This window comes from Hoplias malabaricus, chromosome 4 (assembly GCF_029633855.1).
Source record: "Hoplias malabaricus isolate fHopMal1 chromosome 4, fHopMal1.hap1, whole genome shotgun sequence".
In the NCBI taxonomy this organism is placed as follows: Eukaryota; Metazoa; Chordata; class Actinopteri; order Characiformes; family Erythrinidae; genus Hoplias; species Hoplias malabaricus.
This window is the reverse complement of record NC_089803.1, coordinates 34,323,795-34,349,083: the sequence shown is the minus strand read 5'-3', so window position 1 is coordinate 34,349,083 and position 25,289 is coordinate 34,323,795. Positions and strand designations below refer to the sequence as shown.

Sequence of the window (25,289 nt, the reverse complement as noted above, 5' to 3'; positions counted from 1 at the left end):
GTTTAACTTCCATATACTTTTATTATCAGCCTCATGTTCCAGTCTTTGCGTTTGTACAGATTACACCAATTCGTTTACTATGGCACATAAATAAACTTCAAACCAACCTGGCTCTGCATAATATACCGAATTATTTATTTTTTTAACCAACTGAGAAAGCAAGGGTCTAACTGCAGTGTACTTGATGATGTTTTTATTTTTAAAACCCTGATTAACAAAAGCAGGGCTTCTGTAAACCATAACCATAATAAGTGTCAGCTATTCTATTTTATCGGTCTTTAAGAAATTCAGGGATATAAAAATATTAGCTTTAAATCAATAGTTTTTACAATATTTACACTTATATTTGAACTGTTAAATATTCACTCATTTATATATGATGTTTTATAAATATTATATTCTTTCATCCTGTTCATGACCATAAGTGACATGGATATTTAATACACATGGCAGTTGCTGCAGAGGTGAACTATTGCTTGGTTAATATAATCTTTCTCAAACAGTCAGTCTTGTTCATCAGGTGGAAATATATTGCAATAATGCTGTGAAGTGGAGTCATAGCTAGCCTTTGAGTAAAGGCAGCTACAATAGAAGAACAATCAGCTGTGAATTGCATCAGTGTAACAGCTTTTTTCCATTTGGGATCTATGAAATGATACAGTTTTTGCCCTTATGTCCTTTCTTCTTTTTGGAATTTGTCCTTGTGCCATAGGGTGAGGCCACCTGACTGGGGAGTTCATCAGGGTAATACTGATATCTTGGTTGCCTGGGCTGTGGAATAGGCTGACCCAAGAAAAAACCTTCCTCCTCAGATTCTGAGGAGGAAGAGGAGCATGTAGAGCACCAGTCATCATCGTCTCCATAAAGACGAAAAAAATTTTCTGCAGCCTGGTTCTGCAGCCCGTAATCAGAGTTTACATGGCTATGTGTGTGCTGTCCGTACTGCGCAGTAGGAATAGGAGCATGCTGAAGACGCTCCTCTCTGAAGCACATGCGAGCTCTTTCTTTGGGTGCTATGTGCAGAGCATTGTCCGACCTAGACTTCCGGCTCCTTCGCCGTCTGTGATTATGACTATGATTATGGTTATGATGATGCCGGTGATGTTGCCGGTCTTGTTCGTCAAAATGGTATACTCTACGGCGAGTGCGTTCACTCATGGGAGGCTGTCGCACCTCCACAGCATCATAGCGTCCGTTGTCCACAACATCGTCTGAGAACTTAACCTGCTGGGGTCTTGATTGGGATCTGGTCCTGCGCAGCATGGGTAACTGGGGTATTTTGGGCCTTTCCTCTGGGAGAGGGATGACCTGCTCAGGTTCTTCTTCCTCCACTGCATCATCTTGCTCCAGCTCAGAGGTAAGGCTTTTGAGGGAGTTGTGCAGCATTGAAGAATTGAGGGTGCCCATGTTGCTGGTTTTCTCACAGTCCTCATTCTCCAGCACTGTGAAGGTTTGTAGCGAGTAAGGTAATGGCTTCTCTTTAAAGTCACCATCAACTGATGCACCTGTAATAAAAGAGATTAGTGTAAGTATTTCAAGAAGATTCCCAGTTCCTATATAGTCATTAATAAATGTGTGAATGATGTTTCTGGATTGAAATGCTTTTTGTTTGTACTCAAGAGAATCCCATCAAATTTGAATTTCCTGAAAACATATTAACAGCTTTTCCATAAAGAGACGTATCTTTTCTTTTGACGTAGCCACCCTGAATTTTTAAGAACACAAATCTATTTTTCTCATAGAAAGATCATGTTAATGTTTGTAACTAACGTGGTTACTTGGAATTGCTTCAGCCTCGGCATCACACTCACTGAACAACTGAGATAAATACCTTTCTTTACTGTGCATCCCTTGCACCTTATTCTCACCTGTGATATTTGAGAGTGCTAAGGAGTCCATGGAGTCCCGAACACTCTGGTCTGCTTGTTTCAGCTCATCCGTGATACATTCCAATGAATCATCATACCATTGCTTGTCGTCTCGCTTAAAGTTGGCACCATGTTCCAGATCTAGCTCTTGTATTTTCCGACTGCTTGCAGGCCCAGGGTGACTACCATAGGCAGAGTCTCCAAGTCCATCTTGAGACTGTGTCCAGTACATGTCTGCCTTGTACTTTTTACTGGCAAGGCTCCCATTTCCACCACTCCCTGCCACCTTTGATTCTGTCTTACTTTTGACCTCCGAGTCCATCATCCAGTGGTCAGTTGGTCTGCTGTCCTCTGGCTGCTGAGTGATTCCATGTTCTCCAAACTTAAGAAGTAGTTGGGTCATGTAGTCTTCATGCTCAGCCCATTCTTCATGGTCTTCAGGTGCATCCTGCTCCTCCCTGTTCCTCCAGAAATGGTCATTGTCAAAGCTCAAGTGGGACAGCTTGTTTGATAACGTGTCTTCAGCGTTGCCTGAGAAACCAGGGAACTTGTAGTTTCCAGCAGGAGAAAAGAGCAGAGACTGGCGACACTGGTCTGCGGAACGACTGCTCTTGCCCATTCTTACGCTGCGACGTGACTCACGAGACCTGGCAGACTGGAAGGCAGAATCTGAGGAGTCTGAGGCATGGACATCCTCTCCTAGACTGCAAGCTTTGGAACAATAGATGCGGCCTTGTCTGGGCAGGAACGGGCAGCCAAGCAGAGAGCTCTTGCACTGGGCACAGCTGAAGCACTCATCTGTGGCATGCCAATGAAGACCGTCGTATGTCATCTGAGCATGGTCAACTCCTAGTTAAAAAATGAGCAGAATTGAAGGTTAGCTCCTTTTATACAAAAATAGGGTTGTTTTCAGCAATGAAAACCATGTACTAGACTCCGGCTTACCAATGTGTTCTCCACAGGCCTCACAATACTCTGCATACAGGGATTCAAAACAGCCACAGCAGTATGGACGTCCATCTTTCATTATGTACCGCTGACCACCCAAAATAGTTTCGCATTCAAAGCAGGAAAAGTGCTTCATGTGCCAGTGACGACCCTCAGCCTCTGTACACTCATCCGCAAAGATAATCTGAGGGGCAGGAGGTATTATTATTATTATTATTATTATTTTGAATTTTTGAAAGCTGATGAAATGTACAGATGTTTAGTGCAATGAACCCTTAGTTCTGATCTTACCTCATCACAGGCTGAACAGCGAGGCTTTAGTAGTTCAGCATGGTGTCTCCCGCAATGAATCTTGCCTTCGTGGTAGAAGTAGATAAGATCCACCAGAAGTTCACTGCATGTTGAGCATGCAAAACATGCTGGATGCCAGCACAATCCAGGTCCCGCTCTTGAAGCAAATACTGCCATCTCTCCTCCACTGATGTTCTCCCCACACTGAAGATGAAAGTGTAAAATTATTTATCAAGAACATGGTGTTGAACATCAGTCTTTCTGAAAGTGGCATTAGGACACATACATGTTCACAGATGACATGAAGCATAGTCCTAGGCAGCAACTTTAGGGTTCCACGTCCGAGTGCCTCCTTTTTTCTCTGCACACTGAACATATGGAGCTCTTTCTTTTCTTCCTCACTTAGGGATTGGCAGTATCGTACCTAAGACAGGAAGTTACAGAGGTTAGGGACCATACAGCACAGAATGTGTCACCACATAAATGCAGCGCGTGGTCATTCCAAGCCTCTCGTAAGCTGTGTGGACATTTCAGACCATGTCTTAGCCTCTGCCTCTTTATGTGGTCTATAATCTTTGCTTTGGTTAATGATGATTTTAACAAGAGGGGACATTTATACAGACAACCCTGGGTTTAGAGCCACAGTCAAGAGTCAGACAACAGCAAACAAAAAGAGATTCAAGCTGAGACATGCAAGTGATGCCATGGTGCCTCAGCAAACAATAATGGCACACAGAAAGTGCCTCAGAGCAATGTCTTTAGCCACTCTCTGGGCTCTGCTAGTAAACCACAGCAATGTGAGGAATCTGTGTGTCACATATTGTGCTGAGTCCCCCAGCAACATCATAAACTCAACAGCTCAAATGTCTCATTGTACCAACACCCACAGAAGAACAAGAGAACAAAGATCTCCTCTGTGAATTCAGGGTGATTACAGTGCATGTAGCAAGGTAAGCAATGAAGTTAACCAGGACCCATATTCCTTCACTGCTAAGAACAAAGTAATTTGAGTGGGGTACAAAAGGTGATGCCCAAGCACATTTCAATGCAACAATGGTTGAAACAAAAAAGCCTTTCTTCTTAGCTTCATTTTTAGGTCACTCTGGAGGTGGAGTGGCCCTGAAACTTAAAAAAAAAAAAAAAAAAAAAAAACAGGACATGCCTTGGCTACATTGATGGGTTGTTGGTGTAGGTAAAGGAAATCCTAATGTCTTTTGTTTAATCATAACCTTTGAATCATAGCCTTTAGCAAAGCATTTAACCTCATGTTCCTGTAGGTGTGCTGATACACTATGGCTCTGTTCCAAAAAACCAGTATATATCTGAAACACAAGCTTTTTCTTGCATTATTGGGCTTAAACACCTGCTGAGAACAGTGGACATATACATGGTGGGTAATTGTATGTTTGAGTCCTTCCATGGACATTACCTCATTATCATGAGGAGGGAGTTGATACAAAAGCTGTTTGATGCGATGTTTCTCTCCTGGGCTGTTAACATAGGGAACTTTATCCTCTGGCAGACAGGAGAAGTACAGCTGGACCTACAAAAAAGATTGGGACAGATGAGATTTCATATTTTTTTTACATAATACAACCACGTGAACAAAATACATCCCTGCAATGTTGATTATATCCTTTAGTCATCTTTTCAATAGTTTTGAATGTTGCTACAATTTCATTTTTTCACATTCATTGATTTTATTGTATATGTGTACCTCCAGATTCCAAATATCAAACATGATTTCAGCTCACAATGACAGTAGGAACAATATTATCTGCCATGAAAAGTGAAAGCATGACTATATCATGGATCAATTATTAATTAAGTAATATTTCTTATGTGAAAAAACAATGTTGACATATGACGACTGATTGATTTTCCTGAGTATCCTCTACGCTCCCATCAGTTCAGCTGACTTTGACCGATAGCCACAGCTATTATTCCTTGCTAACTTTATTACGACTCCTAACCTTCTGTTAAGGGGTACACTGTTTTTGTGTCATTCTGTTCAATGCAAAGACACTCTGAATGTCCCACTAGCTAATGACCTCTTTAAGAGGAAGTCCTTTATGAGCACTGGTTGTAACATCCTCTAGATAAAAAGGACTGGACTTGTCTCCTCCTGCCTCAGCAGTGTCCTCTTGTTATTCAGCTTCTCGACTGGTCGGCCATTTAAACCTGACAATGAGTTGCATCATAAATCATGCTTATTTTATGCTAATATTACCTCCCACTCCTCTCCTTCAGGCTCCTATGTTTAAGTGTCTGTGTACTTCCCTGCAATGATCACCTATATCGTTGAGGGTAATTTACAGAATGGCAGCTGTAAAGACATTACAGTTGCTCTTTGCCTTTAGCATAAAAGCTGTGATTTTTAGTTCCTCAGTCTCCGATGGCTTAGACTTTTTTTTCTCACCCCTCACCCTCTGATTGCAGGCAAATGTGCTTCTCTGACCAGCTGGGGCATTTAAAAAAGCCCCTGACATAAGTGTTACAGCCTTCCTTGTTGACATGGTAAACCGCCGCATTATATGAGAAGCTGGTGTTTACAGACAGGCCTGATGAACAGCACCCATTGCCTTAAGCGTTCTTCATAATGTTCTTTTAGCTGGCATTCGCCACCAATACTTTTAGGCTTTGTCTGCCAGCTTGCCATAATGACTTGCAGACTTTCCATGAAAGCGTTTGTAAATAAAAAAAGAACATACCCTGTTTCCAAGTGCCTTTGGGGTGGTGCCTACAAAATGCTTAACTCCTCCAGCAAATGAGTTGGCTCATCTAATTATAATGAAATAGAACAAGCTTGCTCTCCTGATGGAATGATTGACCTACTTTTAGGTATGTTTGCTTCAGGGGTGCCAACGGCACTCTCTTTTTCTGTTCTTTTATCCACATGGCTAACATTGTGTTAAAATCTGACATGAAGAATTTGGAAGGCTATATTAACATTTCCTTAAGCACAGCACTCATTCTGTGCTCATGATGGTTTTTTTAAGTATATTTTTACACACTTCTCTCTGCTTTGTGTCAGCCTCTTGATTTTGGCACTTTTATCAGGTTAAAGTCTTTGCCAAAAGAGATGTAAGTGAACATAAGGAGAAGGGACAGTATAATAAAAAAATATCCACCTGCTCAGGTCGTAGACCCGGTGGGACCCAAGCATACTCCTCCAAGGCACAGCCAGAGTCATCATCTGAAGTAGAGCTCCTTTGAAAGCCAAATGTTAGCTTGCTGACCTTCTGCTCCATGTCCAGTGGCCTCCTGCTCCGATGGAAACCAGCACGATTCTCTAGGTTCATCAGGCTGACTTCCTACAGACAAAAATACAGAGTGATTTCATCAATCCTGAAACCACATCCTATGAGAATGAGAAGAGTCAGACAGTGGAATTCTCTTTTCCTAAGCTCTCTTTTGGCTTTGAATGCAGCAGTGGTGCATAGCCTTCCCTCAGCAGAGAAAGGAGGTCTGTAAAACAGATCTTGCCTATAAAAAATGGACAGTTTTATTGTTACTGCTATTGTGACAGTGCATCATTTAGAGGTCTGCTCTGATGTGGCTGGATGTAACCTCCAAGTTCCACCCTGTTATAACACACACTGACTTCTTCACAGCTAATTTGCTTTAATGTATTTTTCAGACTATGCCTCACAATGTAGGTTCATCAGTATTTTCCACTTCTGCAAGTCCTTCATTTTAATGAACTGCTTATACATACTGTTTGCACCAAAACACAATCTGAACAGAGAGAACTATAAATATATCAAATTATGCCTTATACATTTTAGATGCAAAAAATCTAATTTAACTGGCTTATAAATGAATAACTTTTAAAGAACATCACCAGAGACCTGTTAGCACTGCTTCCCCCACTCGTGTATTTTCAAGATTCTGGAATAATTTACATTATGTCGCGATGACATATTTGGTGGTTTGTAACAATATTTGGAAAATATATAAAGGCACATATTTGTGCCTGGCATCCCAAAAGATACACTTAAATGGCATCTTAGTGGACAAATGCAGATGATCAGAGGACACAAAAGCAGGTTTGGGGTTTTTTAAGCCGTGCCTCAAGGATCTGCTGATGTCATGTGACTTTCGGCTAAACAGACACATCTACCAGAGATTACTAGGACACTAAGAGACAGTGCTCATTTTAACAAGCAAAAGAAAACAAGAAAACATTTTATTTAGTACCTTGCATTAGTATAAACGTGTTGGACATTCAAGATTTAAATCAAATGACACTAAAGAAATCTGAAGTAAATCCCAAATATTACAACTGGAAACTGAGGAAATAAGGTATGGCTATGAGCATACAATCCCACTTCAATCCTACTGTGCTAAGAAGACTTTTAAAGTCCTGTAAGCTTGATAGATCATTCATTTCAGTGGTTTTAGGGCACAACTTTCAGTGCATTTATGGCCATGTGTAATATTTTGTTCTCAGTCTTGAAGAATGTTCTGATGATCTGCAGTCCTGCTGTGTTCAAGGCCCAGCTGGAGAAGTTTGCTTTTAGAGACAAGTGACTTAACTGCATGAGTAAGCAGAAAGACTAGTCTTGGCGTTACTTCTGATATTCTTGAGCTAATTTCTTTAAAGTGTTTTTATGAGCCTCTTTTTTTATTCTTTACTGGTATATAGGCTCTTTAATAAATAAATTATTTAGCTAGCAGTTTAGAATCAGCTTAGCTAGACAGTTAATGCTAACCCCACTCAAAAACTGTAGCAAACACTATAAATGCTCTTCATTGTTTGACGCTTTAAAGCTGAAAATGGCAAAGTCATATTTTTTTTTTCCTCTTGGTCCCCAATAAACTTTTAATGGAATTTTCTTTAAACACATTCACTTTAAAATAAAGGTGCTACAAATAGTTTTTTGAGTGAGGCCATAGAAGACCCATCTTTTTTTAAAGAACCATGTTTGTTTGAGTGTGAATAACCTTTTAAAGCTTTATAAATCCATCTTAAGGCTCTTTACCAATTTAAACATATGAGCAAAAATGGTTCTTTATGGTTATTTTGGCATTGCCCAAAGAACATTTTGTAGCACCTTTGTTTTTAATAGTGTCCCTATAAATGTTGTATGCTTGTTAAGAGCGTACAGCTTTACCTACTAACTTTATTAATTTAGTATTCTGCTGCAGTGGTTTAAAAACCATATTGTCCAAATGAATTTACCAGGAGTTCATGGAAAGAGTCATGTCACATTTGGCATCTTTCAGGTAATATAGAGCCTAACTGACTACAGTCGATGCTGGTCACTGACCTGCCTCCCCCACTGCCTCCTTCACTCCCTGCTGTGGTTAAATGGACAGCTGAGAAAACCAAGCGTACTTAATTGCACTCTTTGAAGTGTCCAGGCGTGATAGTTTGGGCCAACATGCTGCATATTCATGACCATTCAGAAAGTGTGTTTCTGTCCAGTTCAGTTCAGTCACTCACACATACAGGTCAAGGTGTTAGCTCTATGAACTGTTCTTTGTTTTTCATTTTCTGCCATTTCATGCAGAATCCCCCTCCCTTGCCACAGTCTCTGGAATGACTAACTGCCACTCTTGCTCTACAACTATTGGCTATTCATAAACTGGGCACTCAGGGACCAAGCAGCCAAGCCCAGGCATTCCTCATTGTAACAACAGACGTGTCCCACACAGGGCTGTTGGAATTCATCACACACAATAAAAATGTTGACTGAGACAGATGTAAGCAGTTAACAGTAGCTGCTAGAAATGAGAATGGCTTAAGTGACCAGATTTGGGAAGCATTATCCAAAGCTAATCTAAGATCTTTTTACATTGTGAGATGGTTATCTATTCTTTGATTTGTTAACCAGTAAGACGAGGTCTGTTATCTCATTTGAGGTATTCAGCCCCCACCCCCAACTCACCCCCACCACCACCACCATCACAACTACTCAAGTAAACTTCCCTTGGTCTCTTGTTCAATAAACAATAGACCCTCTTGCTACAGGGCATGACATTTTATTTTCAAAACAGGCCAGAATAACCATTCTAAAGCACAATTACAGAATAAATAACAATGACCTTTCATGTTCTTGACAATCTTAAGTCATGTACGTTCCCAAATTAGATGAGCAGTTTCCTTCAGCTTTTGCTTTACTGTAAGTCACCTTACATGTGCAAATTCCCAAATGAAATCAGAAATATTTCCTTAACCTCTACTCAGCCAATGCTTTAGTAGAGATCAGTGATAGACTTGTACTGTCCCAGTGCTGCATTTATAATTGAACGTATCCTAAAACTATGCCATGTTTTGTAGACCACTGGAAGGCAGCTGAAATTAGCTTTTTCATGTGTGTAAGCATGTGGTCCCCTTCCGGCTATAGAGGACCTCAAGCACTAAGTGTTTAACATCTCCCTCTTTTGTAGAAACCCTTGTTAACATGGCTTTGGGAGGCCAAGATGCATATCTTTTAGATCCACCCACAGAGAGTCTGAATCGCCCTCAGCTAGAACTAGAGGTGGAGCACAGGAGTCAAGAGAAATGAGAATGGATTGTGAGGGGAATACACATGTCTGACATTAACAGCAACATATGTACATAACATATGAAATCTCTACCAATGGTATTGAATATGTGTGATTCTTCTTCAGAGGGTTTTATTATTTTATTTTGCAGGACTTGGCAATTGAAACCCCAGGAGATTAGGTGCAGCTCTTAAACTGACTTACTCACTTCCATGGCTCTGGTTAAGAAAAGGGATATCAATGGTCAGAACACAAAAATCAGTCACTAATGTAGCTAGCTACCTTAAATTACTGATTCATCATCATCATCATTTTCTTCTCCGCTTCTCCATTTCAGGGTCGCGGTTAAATTACTGATTTATTTAATATTTATTTAAATGATAGCTCGCTACAGATTACCATTTACGATTTCTTTGGATTCATGGAACAGAGTCTAACTAATTGTATCAACATTTTTCAACAGGTGATTTCATAAGAGACTTTTTAAACCCATGCCACACTCTATTGCTGGCTTTTCTAGAGAAGTGCCAGAATTTGATTTGAAACACTCCATGTAAGAAAATATTGATGCGCTGTGTGCACCAAGATGTATATATAAAATTTGAAAAAATATACACAATGTGTATAAAATATAAAATATATTAAAAATGATTATTTCAAACTGAAATCTTGAAAGGCCGTGTTTCTGACTCACTGTAAAAAAATCTGGATCATCTGTACTAGAAATAACCATTCCTGTGTTAATTTCATGGCCAAATGTTTGAAAGAGCTGTCCTATACTCAGACAGGCTCTGGTCAGGCAGCTGACTAACAATCTTTGGTCTCTATTCAGTTTCTCAGTCTCTCTAGTGGTCACTCACACACCTCCTTAACACACTCACACCATACATTATGCAGCTCTGCCTGCCCTGAGGCAGACGCCTCTCAGTCACACTTAAATATGAGCCACTATTTACAATGACCAAGAACATAGGAGGTTTTTAACTGTAGAAAGCCTATTAACAAAATGTAAGCAAATGCATTTTATGCATGAAACATGTCAAAACATCCACATCTCATGTCTTTTCTGACAATGTCTTCTTCTGTTCTGGTCAGAATTGTATTTCTTTTTCTTGATGTGACCTTACCGCTCCTCTCTGAAGTCCAGAAATAAGAAGTCCTCCAAAATTCCTTCTTTCTCTTATTGTAAAAAGGTCCTTGGGTTATATTTCCTAAAGGGTAACATTTTCCAGTCTTGTCATATCTAAATCCAACAGTCTTTCCTCAGGTCTTCTGGTGCATTTACTTCCAAGAATGTCCTTTTGACCAATGTCCATATCAAGCACACAGCTGAGTGTGTGTGTGTGAGAGAGAGAGAGAGAGAGAGAGAGAGAGAGAGAGAGAGAGAGAGAGAGAGAGAGAGAATGTGAGCAGACAAGAGCAGTCCAACCAGATGGTTCCTACACTTAGTCCACTCCTGTAGAGCTCTGGCTGAGAGCCACTCCCCCCACCCCCACCCCCCCAGCCTCAGCCATTCAGCTTTAACTCCCATATAGTGCACTTCAAACACTGGGTAGTTTTCCTGACACTCTTCTCTCTTTCTGTCTGTTTCCATTCCAAGTGGTCAGGTAGCCAATATGTTAAGGTTTGTCTGTGGTAAAAGATTTATTTTCTAAACTCTTTCAGGTCTGTCTAGGCATATGTGCAATTGATTTCAGAGCTTGTCTCACTACAAAGCTGCAAAAATGAGGTGGCAACTCAACATTAACATAAAGTAGTCTAATAAAAAATTCTTGGTTTCTTTTTAATGCACACCATCACTACAGGCCAAAACCCGTCCACATCTCTGGCTCTATGCATGGTTCATTCTAAGAATGGCTGCATAATTTCAACAAATTATTTGAATTTACATTTACGTTACAATATACTGTGATTATTAGGTCAGCCCTTGCAGTATATTAAAATGCACCGATGAATCAAGAATATGACACAGTAAAAGATTTGACCAAAACCATTAACATTTGTTGGAAATTAATTCTTGGATTCACCGGAAAAAACAGGAAAATACGCATGTTACTGGTGCTATGGGGGTGGGTCTAGATTCTGACAAAGTACAGTGAAATATTGTTGCCTTTTGCTGTACTGGTGTTGTCCATTGTCCCTCTACTGCATAATACAATCCAATGTCTTACTAATATAAGCATAATATATTGTGTAGCCCTTTTTCGCCAGGGGGACCATTCTGCATAAATCAATCTGCTCTTCATTCCCAGAGAGAATTCATTGGCTCAAAGCACCAATGCATTATTCTTAGGAAGCGAACACAAATCCTTAAATATTTTCTAGGGTCAGCCTTCATGTTCCCAAATTAAATCAAGCCAAAAGCTTTTGTCAGCTTTTGTCTTACTAGCTCTGTATTAACTGCTTGAGAGTGTGGTCACATAATATTAGTAATCTCGTTTCACTTTAAAAAAAAAAAACAGTTTCAGTTTAGTTGTTGTGTAACATTGTGCATTAAATGTATTAAAACCAGCCTTAGGCGGTTTCAGACAGTTTCCCTCCCTTATAGAGCTGAATAGGTCCAAACTAAAGTAAGTCTTTCACTTCCAAGTCAATGATGTTGTCAGCAGGTCCATGCCACTGTGTCTAAAGAAAGACTCTACATGAAACCTGGGGCACTATTTACCATATGAATCAAAGGAGCAGTCCCATCCAAATCAACCACTTCCACAAGGAAGTTTCATATGATCAGCTGAATTATCTGAGAGTATCTATGTTTCAGCTTTTCCAGACACATGAAACAGGGAATGGCTACACTGAGCTTAAACACTGTTGCTGAGTAGTGAGTTTGTCAGTTTTGCCAATTTATGAAGTAACAATAAGGATAAACAAAAACATTCATCAGTAGTCAATATCTTGACCCCGAGGAACCCCAGTGGTCAGTCTATAGAGACAGTTGACCTCATCATCTCTATAATTTCCTGAAGAATGTGCGAAAGGTGAAGGTCTTCCTGTTGTTTCAATAAACAAAGCTTAAAGTTTGGCCTCAGTTTAAAGGATCCAAGGTGCTTGTTTCCTAAACGATGGATGATGGAGGAAGTTATGAAAACAAATTCCCCTTCCCAGGGTGGTCTGTATGAGCAACCCTAACCATTTCACTGGAAACTAAATCAGACACACTCATGAAACAGAAGCCCCCTCAAAAGTCTTCATAAAGTGTCTGGTTCTACAACCTGGTAATTTACCTGTGATGAGTCACAGAGATCACTCATATGTCAGTTGTCTTAGTTTTTATCACCTTCTCTGTGTAGCTGCACAGCAGAGGCAACATTATAAACTCTAACCTCTGTTTTTTGGTACGTCCAGCTGATTGGAAGTCTTCCATGACTGGGTTGAAGATGTGGATTGTAGTCTTGCAGGTTTTTGGGGACAAAGCCATTGTTGCAGTCAAGGGCACAGAGGCTCAGACCCAGCAGGACTAAGCCCAAACTACAGGCTTTTGTGTTCATATTGAGAGGAAGAAAGAATTCACACTCCCTTGCATTAGCAAGTCTTTGAGAGATAAACAACCCTACATCCCGCTGTGAAGGAATTCACTGAGGTGGAGTGCTCAAAATGCTGAGTTGTCCCAGTATTGGGTGGACAAGGGAAACCTTTATGGGTCAAGAGATCGCTGGAATGATACTGTATTCTGAATATTCTTTATTTTTCATTTCTAATTTCATTATAATATCTCTAATCTCATGTATTACTATAGCAAATTATTGTACTATTCTGTAGTTGATTTGTGGAATTCTTTGCTAACTGAATCATACTTCAATTAAAGGAGTGAGGACTGTTGGGACTAGAAATAATTTATCGGATGACAAACCGTTCTACCATTTCACCTCACTGCTGCTGACACATTGCGGCCATTATTTAAAGCTCAATCTTTGTGGAAAGCAATTTCTTCTCTCATGGTGTAATAAAACAACCAAAGCCATGTCTCACCAACACATCTAACAGTGGGCTGCAGTCTTTCAAAATGGCTGATGGAATCATTTGGTCATTATAAGCTTAGAAGGTGGCTTCTATTTGTAGATTAACTACACTACACAGTTTGTTGAATTATTTTTTAGAATTGATGTTAATAACTTGCCAATTAATCTTGGTATAGGGCACCTATCTATCCTGCTTGAAGAGTATTTTACATGTTTTATCAATATACAGGGTATGTCACATGTCACAGGACCCTGTTTTATCTGAATACCCCAGTAAGTAATGGGTGAGGGGGCCTATCTTTTAGGCTATGTTTGGAACATGGCCGCCATCTTGAAAGACGCCATTATTGGATCAAGGGCAATTTTTCCAATGCATGATGGGTGTCCTGCAACTTTTGACTCACCCTGTATAAGAAAGATAGTTCTGAGTTATTAATTCACAGTCTGTCTCCTCTGCAGAAGCACCTGTCATGTAATATCTCTTGATGCCAGTTTTTCCATTTGTACACGAGACTAAGTCAAGTTGTCTCACTGTCTACATAGAGAATGTGCCAATTATGTAATCTGTGCAAAATGCTGAGCTAATACTTTCTTCCCTTTATACAAACACAAGTGGTTCCCTAAACATCTGAGAAATTCCAATTTGTCTGATGAAGCCTGACTACAAAAATAAGGAAAGCTTTATTTTTATTAATTTAACTTATAACGTATAAGCCCGTATGTAACACAAAATGCAAAATCCCAAATTGTGCCAAAGTGAATTACCTGTGCTTTAAGTACTAACAAACCACACTGCGCTCTATTGTTAGAGTGTTGGCTCTTGTTACACAGTTCAGGGCTGACCTGAGATACTTGTGAAATATAAAAGAACACAAGTCACACATCCCTGACCTCTGGTTGTTCCTTAGGTCCACTGAGTCATAAATCTTTCACCCCTTAACTGCCCCCTGTTTTGCTTACTCATGTTTAGAATGACCCAAACAGCAGCTCACACCTGGCTTTAACCTCTTTGAACGATAAAACAGACGCTTAGACCTAACTTGTCCCAGCTATAGATCCCATAATCGACATGCTCTAGCACTGTTCGAACTAAAAGTCCTGAAGTCACATTCCTCAGCCACCCAGTTTAACACATTCTCTTAGGACTTGCGTGCATAGACTTGGGTCCCAGAAGAGTGGACTATATTTGACAGTGTCCTCAATTCAACTACAATGTGGGCCAATTGTCACACGGACAATTGCTTTTACTTTAGTCATAAATCAAGTTCCCCTAGTGTACTCTTTCTTGGCTGGTCAGGTCTACTAACCTGAAAAGTGGGCTTGGATCATGCTATGTGATATATCATCCCTTACTAAATATGGGAAATGGGCTCAAACGACGAAACAGATTTTGAATTTTAGCTTAACTGATAGATCACAAGGACTATATCCATAACAATATTATAGGCTATGGCACAAAACAGCAGTGTGTTTATTGCCATATGTTCTTTTCATTTTAGGAAATGGAAGAAAACAAAAACAAAACAAGATTTTCTGGTTTACAGGAGGCCTGTACTGCCAGAAACCAGGAAGCAGAGAATTATTAACTTTATTAAATGATAAACCCTAACCCTAGCTACCTTAAATATACCTTAAATATCATCAAATGTCCTGAAACAGTAATACATTTGGAAAATATTATTATATTAAATGTTAACAATATACCAAAATGATCAACATTTAAAATCAATATTTAAATAGCCAAGTTGTCTTTTTAAATTTATATAAAATTCAACATATTCTAGCTTTTTGAACTTTGCCTTACTCCATTGCATTTTACTAGCATGGCTTCAAAAAGGTCAGGTCTCACTATGTGAGAATTAACTTTGGGATCTCACCCTGTGAGTATATGCTTCCAAGTGTTACAGATTTGGTCACACAAGGTTATGCCCTTGCATTGTTTAGTTGTTTATTGCAGTTCACAGCTATTGTTTAAGACAGTGCTTAGTTTTGTGCTACTATCTTATAAAAGTAAGACTGTTTCAAGACTTTAATGACCTGCCAATGGCCATTATCAAGACACAAGCACAACAAAGGAAGAGTCATAAAGACCAATAAAAGACCATCATTCTACTGTAATAATAACCCTTTACGCCTGAAGAGAGTAGGAAAAGGTCAACTGATGGAGTGCCTGTTGCTCTGATATTGACTTAGCCACACTGGTGCTGAACAACCAACCAGTCAACCAAAACAATGTAGGCGAATAACCCAGGAATAACCTCTTTTACTGCATCTAATTCCAGCAGACCAGGCTCACGTTTGCTGATAACACAAAACGTTGCATGTAGCACTTCCATATGACTTGATTCTGTACCACACTTTCCTTTACTAAGAATGATTTCACACTAAAGCAGATGTCAGATAGCTATGTGGGAGACCACAGAATAACTCATGGTAAATGATTATAAATAGATACATTGACAAACATTAAAAATTTTGCTACATATGCAAGGACATAGGTGAGTCCAATGTTAAATCTGAAGCAGATTTAATTGTGGATTAAATGGAATTTCAGTTTTTTCTAATATTATGAATATTATGCTTGTAAATCATTTAAGCTCTCCTCTCAAGAAAGGTTCCAGTGCACAAAGCAATAGAATATTTGGCACACATGACTGGAACTGATTTTCTCCATTGGCTTCTTGGTCAGTGCCAGAGGATTTACTTTTGGGATTTTTGATCTTTTCAAGACTTAATAGTTCTCCTCTATCTTTTGGTAAAACTTGCAGCTGAAAGCAATAAGGGTTATCAACAGAAATTTTGCAAATTCTTCACTACACTTGTCCAAGGTAGTCACCAAGCACTAGTATGTGGCAATAAGCATATCCAATATATATAATACTATGTATATACAAAATATACTATATATATATATATATATATATATATATATATATATATATATATATAGAGAGAGAGAGAGAGAGAGAGAGAGAGAGAGAGAGAGAGAGAGAGAGAGAGTAAAGAGTTCATAGGTGTAGAATGTTAGCTAGGGTGGTATTAGCAACACTGCTAGCATTAATGGTCATGACTACAGAACTATTTGATTTGTTCACTTTATGACAGAATTAAAAAATAATAATTGCTTGAGCCTTGATTAATCCAAATCCAAATTAGATGCCTTGGAGTGGTTCCATGTATCACTAAGATTGTTTAAAATAAACTAGAAATAATTGGTTCAGTTCTTGTTTTTGCGCTCTTCTAATTTTGCAATGGGAAAATATCAGTCTTGACGCCATAGCTGTTACTCACAACGCTTGGTGTATATTTACAATCATACCTATGTTTATTGATTTTAAATAATATTTGTGTATTAATGGGGGATGTCCAGCAGATTGCAAATATGCAGATACTGTGCAGTTACATGTGGTATGAATGATTTACCTGCTGGAGACACAACTGAACATCATAATTCATCTTGTATTTGACATCCTCTCACCTAACTGTAAAGAGCATAGCTTATTGTGAACAATGGAGAGTAGGGACACACATCCACAGGGAGTTAAGGACAGGAAGCCCTTTTTATATTGTCGCCCTATAACTACACAAAGACTATTTGGCAGTCTACACACATATACTTAGGGCAAGGGGTCAGTCCATACATCTACACTTATAAGGGACAGTTTACCAACAATGTAATAAAATCAGAAGGGGAGTGGTGATGTAAGAGCAGTGACACTGTGAGGAATCTTTCTTAAAGGTGACATTCAGGATTGTAATAATAATAAAAAAAAAACATATTTTTTATAAAATTCAGAAGATGAAACTTTGTTTCTTATAGAAACTTTGCTAGCTCCCCAGCTTGTTTGTGTGCTGGAAACCAGTCTAATGTGTTTACAAATCCCTAGTGTAAATGAGTAAAAACACACTGTCTCTATCCGGTATACTAGGCTTTTTTTTTACTCTGCTCATGTGAGAGAAAAGGTATCTGTCGTTTTTTGAGACAACAGAGAAAACTTTCAAAAGCACAAACCCAGATAAGGATATTGCTCTATTCCTGCTCCATAGGTTGATAATATTGACTTATTTTTGCTGTTTCAGATCACTTAAAGTAGAAATGTAACCAAACTTGAGAGATGGCTGACAGCATTACCCGATGTGCTACAAAACTAAACAACTTACAAACAAGTTACAAATGATATTCTGTGGTTAAACTTCAGTCATGTTCAATTATCAATAGTTTTTTTTTCTCAAACACACCGTTACACATTAAAAGATGTGGAGATCCAGAATGTAAACAAACCAGAGAGAACTGCGTTTCCCCACAATCGTAGACGTACCCTTTAAGCAGTTGAAAATGATGGAACCATGCGAGAGACAGATTATTTGACTTGAGGTTATACTGTTATCTCAATGTCATGTAAACTGATGTGGTTAAAACTCTCTTAGCAGTCTTTTTAATACATACTAAAGTATAGATGAGATGTTTCTGAATCGTAATTCTAACACAACACAGAGAAAATGCTGTATTTAACAAAAGCACCACCACTTAAAAAAACTAGGTCAATTTTAAGTTCCCACACGTTAACATTTCTCCAAGCTGCATAAGACTTCAAAAGGAATAATATAGGTGCTTTAACATTCGACAATACTCAGAAACAGTTAACAACGTTTCCCAGCGCGGGATCCCTCTAATCATTAACATTCCTCAGAGAAGTGCTCTCTACAGTGTTTTATAACCAGCTAATTGAACACATGCCTCAGCGGCACTGCACAAGGAGAACACATACTAAGCTGGATGCTGGATGCTGCAGTTTAAGCTTGGCTTAATTGGGCACAATTTAAGTCAATAGGAAAAGCAGTAAAGTCAAAATAAAAAGAGGGGACGAAACCAAACCTCCAAAACCAAACCTCCCATCCAGCCTCAGACGTGGGTATTTGGTTACCCTTAACTGTAAGTGTATATCATCATTAAGTTGAAAGTCCTTGATGGATGTCTATGTATTATTTTGTTCACCTTTGAACTGTAAAATGTCACAGAAAACATAGAAATTAAAAATAAAGATTTTAGTCCATTGCAGGGCAAGTAAGAAAATATATTTTACTGGAAATATATTTTTCCAGTATTTGTGTTATGAATAGTTTGGTTTGCAATGTTTATTTTACTGCACAGAAATATAACTTCCAAGTTCTGGATACAGAAAATAAACCAAATATTTTTGTATTAAATTCTGTAATACTTAAAATTGAATTGTATCAAGAACAAAAATAACATCTTAAATTTAACAGGTAGCTTAATGTGGCAGATTTTAGCTTGTATAAATACATACATAAATAAATAAACAAATTTATTTTTGGGTAAAACACTCAATTCTCTCCCAATAAATCACTGCCAGCTCTTCACTGCTAGTTCTGATGGATTTGACCTACGGTAGCAGGACGGTAGGGTGGCTTTTGTCCATTACATTGACAGGCCTGTTGACCATGGCAATGGTCTGCAGTGACCTCTGTATGTTGCCTAGCCACCTTTGACTTGTGGACCCATTGTTGCCCAATAAAAGGAAGTTTTTTTGCATCTTACAAGCCCTGTGTGGCCACCACCTCTCTGCATGTCTATTGTAATCACAAAACTCCATTCTATTTAGCTTCAAAAGATCAACCAAATTTAAATCCAGTTTCCTGTTATTCTTTCCAAAGCAAAGCACACACTGTAGACCACAGACCTGAAACACAGCAGCTGCCCTTAACACTGTGAAAATTTAATGATAAATGGACCAATAGAATACTCCAAAATTACTTGAAATAAAATATTTGAACATTGACTTCTAATGAAAGCTGAGAAGGTTTTTTTCTTCTCCTATAGTGACTATTTTTGGTTATTTTATTTTATTTGGCCAACAATGATGACCACCCATGAACTGCAATATGTATTTAATAAATATAATATTTTATATTTATGTATTAAATGTATACATAAACATTAACACTATTTGACAGTGGCATCTGCTATGTCAAATGTATAGATGCTTTACAATGAATGAACCAGGGAAAGTGCTTCAAAATGAACGTTAGAAAATTATGATTAATAGAGTCAGCTAAGTTCACACACAGCTAAGGTGTGTGCATGTACAGTAAGCTGAGAGTGTTTCTGTGTGTGAGTGTGATCGAAGCACATCTGGTTGTCTGCCAGTCCACTGTTTTCATTCAACCTCCAACAGGAAGACAGTGTAAGCATTCCAAACAAACGCGCCACTCTTTGAACCCTCACCCCTCCCTCCATGTGGGCTGGAGGCAACACACTCGCCTTTGTCGCCCTCCCTCTTTTGCACCATTGTGGGCTGTGGGTGACACTGGGAGGTATGTCCCCATTTTGCTTTGGTCAATATTGACCCACCTGTACACGGACCCCTAGATACTGTTGACCCTCACTCCTATCATAAAACTGTTGGGCCGTCACAAATAAAGGACAGTATAACTTCACGCAAATGCAGTTTATGTTCAAAATATGATGTTATTGTAATATGTAATTTGGTGTAATCTTTGCTAGACCTTAATGGGATATTTATTCATATAGAACACAAGCAATACAATTTTATAGATTTAAACAAATGTCACTGGATCCGTAGACTGTTGCCTCTTTCAGAAGTCTCTCAAAAAATCCACAATGTCGATTTTTTTGAAAAAGTTTTAAAAGGACTTTCTTAACTAGCTCCATAAGGAATGTCTTTAAAGGGCTTTTGTTATAAGGGCCTCACAAAAATTTGCTGTCCTCTCATCATGATTAGTCCTAATTCAAGACGAGGTAATGCCTCTCTAAGTCTGCTTAGCTGTTTCTTGGAGCATTACGTAAGTGTTAAGGCATAGCAAGCACATCTAAGATTCCAGTCCTAATGCAAGTAATCAGCAGTGAACCATATGACAGACTTGCCCCTATTAGCACTCAGTTACATGAGCATGTGCCCTTCACTAAAGGGAATTGTGATCTTTATGTGATTATTAAGAACAACAAAACTCTTGTTTCTCACAGACTGCTGCAAACAGGCTTTGCCTGACTTGAGTCTAGCATTGTCTGCCAACAAAATCTGCCCTTTATGCACAACATATTTGGCATATGATCGTTAATGGAAATGCATTTTATGGCTTTGTTTGGGACATGGCTAGAATAAACAGTCCTGACTCTGCATCTGTATTTCCCACCTGATGTTAACAACGTTACGGCAGTGGCCTGCACACTTGTGCTCACTGCAATTATGATTCAAGAGGCCTGGTTTGGTGTTTAAATGAACTGCCAGACTCATTTTCCAGCAACATTATCGTTCAAGTGTTAATAAAGCGAATGCTGTCTGGAAGTGCTAAATCACTAGTCACCTCTAATCAGCTCTTGAACAATGTCTAAAGTGTTTACAGTACTTAGCTGAAACCAAGACTCTTTAACAGGCTGTAGTGCTATAGACCAGATTAAATTAAAACTACTCCACCAAAGTCATCAGAAGAACAAGCCAAACACCAACAAACATCAAGACAACCAATCGTAGGACTGGTGTGCCATTATGTGAGATTGCTGAGAAACTCCAGAGTCATATGTTCTGCCAGGGCTGTGACCTGTCCAGGATTTTCTAGGTCAATTTCCTAGAATTATCCTAGATGATATTAGGGCATCCAAAAATGAAAAACATTAAAAATATTTCTTATGAAATTAAACTGGGTCTGATGTGCATATTCATTCACCAGTAAACAGTTTAGATTTTCTATGTAATTATTATTTTTAAATTGTGGATCAATTGAGGCACTGGAGGACACCTTGGTATGATAATTAACATGAGGTTCTCTAGCTGAACTAACACCTCTCTACCTCAGAATGTGTCATGGGCACAGCTGTGTAGCCAAAGTCTTTAGTAAGTTCATCCAACAAACTAAATGTGGAGTACCCCGCCATGGCTTAAGAAATATAATTTAGCATAAAGATGAGCACCAAGTCCCTAATTTGAGCATCAAAACCTAATTCTGAACTGTATGGCACACGTCCACGAACGAATTGCTTCGGGAACCAGACAAGTTAATTCCCAGCTGGAACCAAAAAATAGTAGGTCCTTCAGTGCGAACCGTGACCACATCCATGGGTGTTTCAAGCTAAAAACTCCAGAAAGAGCACAGAGAGTTAAATAAAGTGTTATGGTGCAGTGGAGCTAGATGGATCATTTACAGTGTTTTATATAAATAAATAAAAAGAAATAAAACTGGAACATGCTCCGTTTGTGTGTTTCTGGGGCTGTGTTCAGCACGACATGCGGCACATTGCGGCCAATTCCTCCATTGTTCAAAAGCTCATTGGAGACCACATAAGTTCCAAGAATCCTGAACAGAACTTTAATACAACTAATACATCTTGTCTGGAGTTTAGATTTACTACATAGCACTGGGCTACATTCTAAACTATCAAAACCTGTTAAGGTTGTTGTGGCTACTGAAATCCACACAGGCTTGAAACAGAACAAATCATAAATTCAGCCAAAATAATGTCAACATAATGAGACAACAAAAAAACATACACCCAAATAAACCCATGCATACAGCCCAGAGCAGCATGGGCTTCCACATGCACACAAAATTTACTTTAATTTCCCAGTATCTGAAAAACTCTACACTCCATACCATCACTGCATTGAACAAAACTGTAGCTAACAATCTGTAAATCTTATTCAACCTCATCCAAAATCTTTTCCAACATTCGTATTTGTGTGGGCATGGACAGACCCATTCAGACAGATGATCCATTTTTAAATCCCTGAAACAGCTACCAGTGTCATGTAATGTTTACTGGTGTTTGTATAGTCTGTGCATTTCAGCTTTTAGAATCAGCAGATATGAACTTTTAGATGAAAAGCTCTGCATTTCTCTGCAGCTATTTCGTTTGACTGGAGTTTCATCTATGTGTTTGGTCCATGGCTCGAGAGACCCCGAATTTTGATACAGCAAGGAAACATATAAGGGAACACTGCCGATCTGTGTCGTTCAGGTCAAAGACTGTTTATTAATGTTTATTTTCTTCGCTAGTTGACGGCCCACACTGTGATAGCTCCTGCCTTATCCAAGAGCAATTGAAATGGCACCCTTGTGGCCATGTATGCAGGGACCACCATCCGTTCAACAAGTCACATATTTTAGAGCATCCTGCCAACCGTGAGCCACAAACCAGTTTATAGGAAGCTGGAGCCTGGGCCCTAGGTCCTGCACTAGCAGCAAGAACCCAGCTAGCCCTGCCGCTTCTTGTCTTGTCTATGAAAGGCAGTGTTATTTAGTCCTACGCATTTAGTTGCCCACTCGTTCTCTCCCCCTGCTCTCCTCTCCTCCTCTAGTTTCTCTCTAAAAGCTTGCCAGACAGGCCGGGTTTGGAACAGTTAGCGGCAGCAGACCAGTGGTGATTAATTCAAGCTCGCACAAATACACCTCTGTGCATGTTACACTGGCCCAGGCATTAAATCAACAGAGAGATGTACACACACCGGCACTAGAGCTTAACTCTCAACTCCTATGGCACACGCACACACGGCATGTTCATTCTGTTTACATTTCAATGTAGACATGTTCCTGTAATCTCGGTCCAATCTAACACCTAGCAAACACACACACACACACACACACACACACACACACACACATATTAATGTTCTCCTGTGCAAGGGCGTTAGGCTTAAGCTGCACACTAATTCACTCATATGGACACTAAGAGCTCATGGAGTCCCTCCTGCCCTTTGGCATGGACACAAGGAGGCAGTGAGAGAGAAAGGGAGAGGGAGAGTGAGAGGTGGTTATAAGAAAGATGGGCCTGTTTATTTTATTTTATTTTTTTATAGGGCCACCAAAATTGTAACACTAAAGCTAGATTGTCATTGGGATTTCTTAGTCCACATAAAAAGTCCTCAGGTTTATTTCAGCTGATAGCACATTACTGTATTTATACCTGTTTCGGTTAAATGAGCAAAATTGGGAATTTGGAAAATGATTCACAGAAAGTGTTCTCTGGTAAAGAGGCCTGTTTGTCCCAGTGCCATATAACAGTGTATCTGTAATGGGTTTAGCCACTAGAGGGCGTCACCTCATTGAGTTCACTGAACAGCCTTATTTCTATATGTTCTACACTGAAAATGTAATTTTGAACAAAGTAATTTAGGAAGTATTCATTAAGAGTAGGCGAACTATGAAAATAAATCTCCCACAGAAAGCTAGAGAGTACTTTCTAACTCCACAACTGTTCCACTTATTTGAAGGACCAGTCTAGTCCTGTTTACTCCAGTGAACTGAGGTGAGGCTCTGTCCAGCTATGACCTGACAGACTGTCCTCAGGTCAGAGAAAACCCACCCTCCAAACCTGAACAGATGCCATCCGTGAACACAGAAACTGCGCTGAGAACTGTGTAAATCTCCAGCTTTGAACACGGGGCAAAAAACCGTGTTGACACTAAGCAGACTCTCCACCAGGAATAAACAGTGCCTGAGGCTCGCGGGCATCTCAGCCTGGACCAACGGTTACTAACGTTGAGCTTCGGGATAAAGGAAAGGTCCACACAGCTGTAACGTGAGACGCCTGTGGTAGCACATATTTAAATATAAAAAGGGAGAAGTAATTACACTGGTTGGAGTTTAGCCGTCAATCCTCAGCAGCTCCGCTGAAAGGAGCAGTTGTCACCTAAGTGACAGGCAACAGCTGAGGACCCTTCACCACACGGTCTTCAACAGCACGGTCAAAGAGTGCCACATCTCCAGTAGAACGACTGGTTCAAACGTCACTGATAATATTTAAGGTTTGAGGATTAAAAAATGACCACAAAGGTGAATATGACCCGGTATAATTCACTGCCATGGAATGTGGATATAACGGGACACTGGAAAACAACTGCTGGCGTGTAATGGAAAACGCATTTTAAACAGGTTAACAAACGTGGCATTAGTAATCATATTCAGTTAAACTAACGTTGTGTATTGTACAGAGTGTTGTCTACACAGTGAGTCTCCGAACGAATGGTCTTCGCTGAATTGAGTGGGTCGCCGTGTTAGACACGTTTATCTGCAATAACAACGGTGTGATACAAAATACCCCTCTCTAACAAACTGATGACCGTATACGCAGTATGTTATCTTTGAAACAAGCACACCATCTCCTTGGAAACATCTTTCACGGAGCGATATAGACCTGAGAACAACCAGAGACACTCACCTGAAAGTTTCTGAAAGGCAGCAGGACTCCCGAGCCTGATACTCCGTTTGAGTACGTGTATTGTGTGTGTGGGTGTGTGTATGTGCGAGAGAGAGAGAGAGAGAGAAAATGTGCGGTCACTTGTCTCCGGGTCAGGTGTGCGAGCCGCGGTGTGGTTCACAGCGGCTCATGGTACGGGAGAGCGCGGCTCTGTCGCTGCATGCGTCCGCACTGAGCGCGCCGTGAGCCGCGGGGAGGAGAGACGCTGCGCCGGTGATTTACGACAACACCATAACTCTCTGAGTGTCTCTCTCTGTCTGTGTCTCTCTCTCGAAAGTCCTGAGTGTGGCGCCCGCTGGAATGACTGAAACACAGCTCTGCGCCTATTGGACTGGGATTTGCCCCCCAAAACACCCTCAACCCTGCACGCACACCCACACACCCACACGCACGCACTTTGTAGGTGTTTTGGTCGCTCAAATAAAGTAGTTTTCACTCAGAATGCATTTAGAGGCATATCACACTAATAGCAAACTGCAGCATGGATTTAAAAAC

At 39.7% G+C, this 25,289-nt stretch overlaps 1 protein-coding gene across 2 annotated transcripts; it reads right to left on the bottom strand.

Annotated features, from left to right (window-relative positions):
• Positions 1-34: 34 nt before the first annotated feature.
• Positions 35-25,289, bottom strand: prickle1a (prickle homolog 1a). Of its 2 annotated transcripts, none has more exons than XM_066669415.1 (8): positions 24,756-25,289; positions 6,239-6,421; positions 4,537-4,650; positions 3,394-3,531; positions 3,108-3,311; positions 2,814-3,000; positions 1,869-2,717; positions 35-1,505 (listed from the first exon to the last, which is right to left on the bottom strand). In XM_066669415.1, exons 2-8 carry the CDS (start codon positions 6,407-6,409, stop codon positions 646-648), a joined length of 2,523 nt encoding a protein of 840 aa, XP_066525512.1. In that variant the 5' UTR covers positions 6,410-6,421; positions 24,756-25,289; the 3' UTR covers positions 35-645. The 2 variants fall into 2 exon arrangements, with proteins under 2 accessions (XP_066525512.1, XP_066525513.1); XM_066669416.1 differs by lacking the exon at positions 24,756-25,289 and adding an exon at positions 10,730-10,832.

Excerpts from the sequence above, each read along its gene's own strand:
- prickle1a (XM_066669415.1), bottom strand. The coding sequence starts at position 6,409 with ATGAACCTAGAGAATCGTGCTGGTTTCCATCGGAGCAGGAGGCCACTG. Across the intron at positions 3,001-3,107 it reads GCTGTTCAGCCTGTGATGAG|ATTATCTTTGCGGATGAGTG; the intron begins GTAAGATCAGAA and ends CCTGCCCCTCAG. Across the intron at positions 1,506-1,868 it reads AGCACTCTCAAATATCACAG|GTGCATCAGTTGATGGTGAC; the intron begins GTGAGAATAAGG and ends CTTTTATTACAG.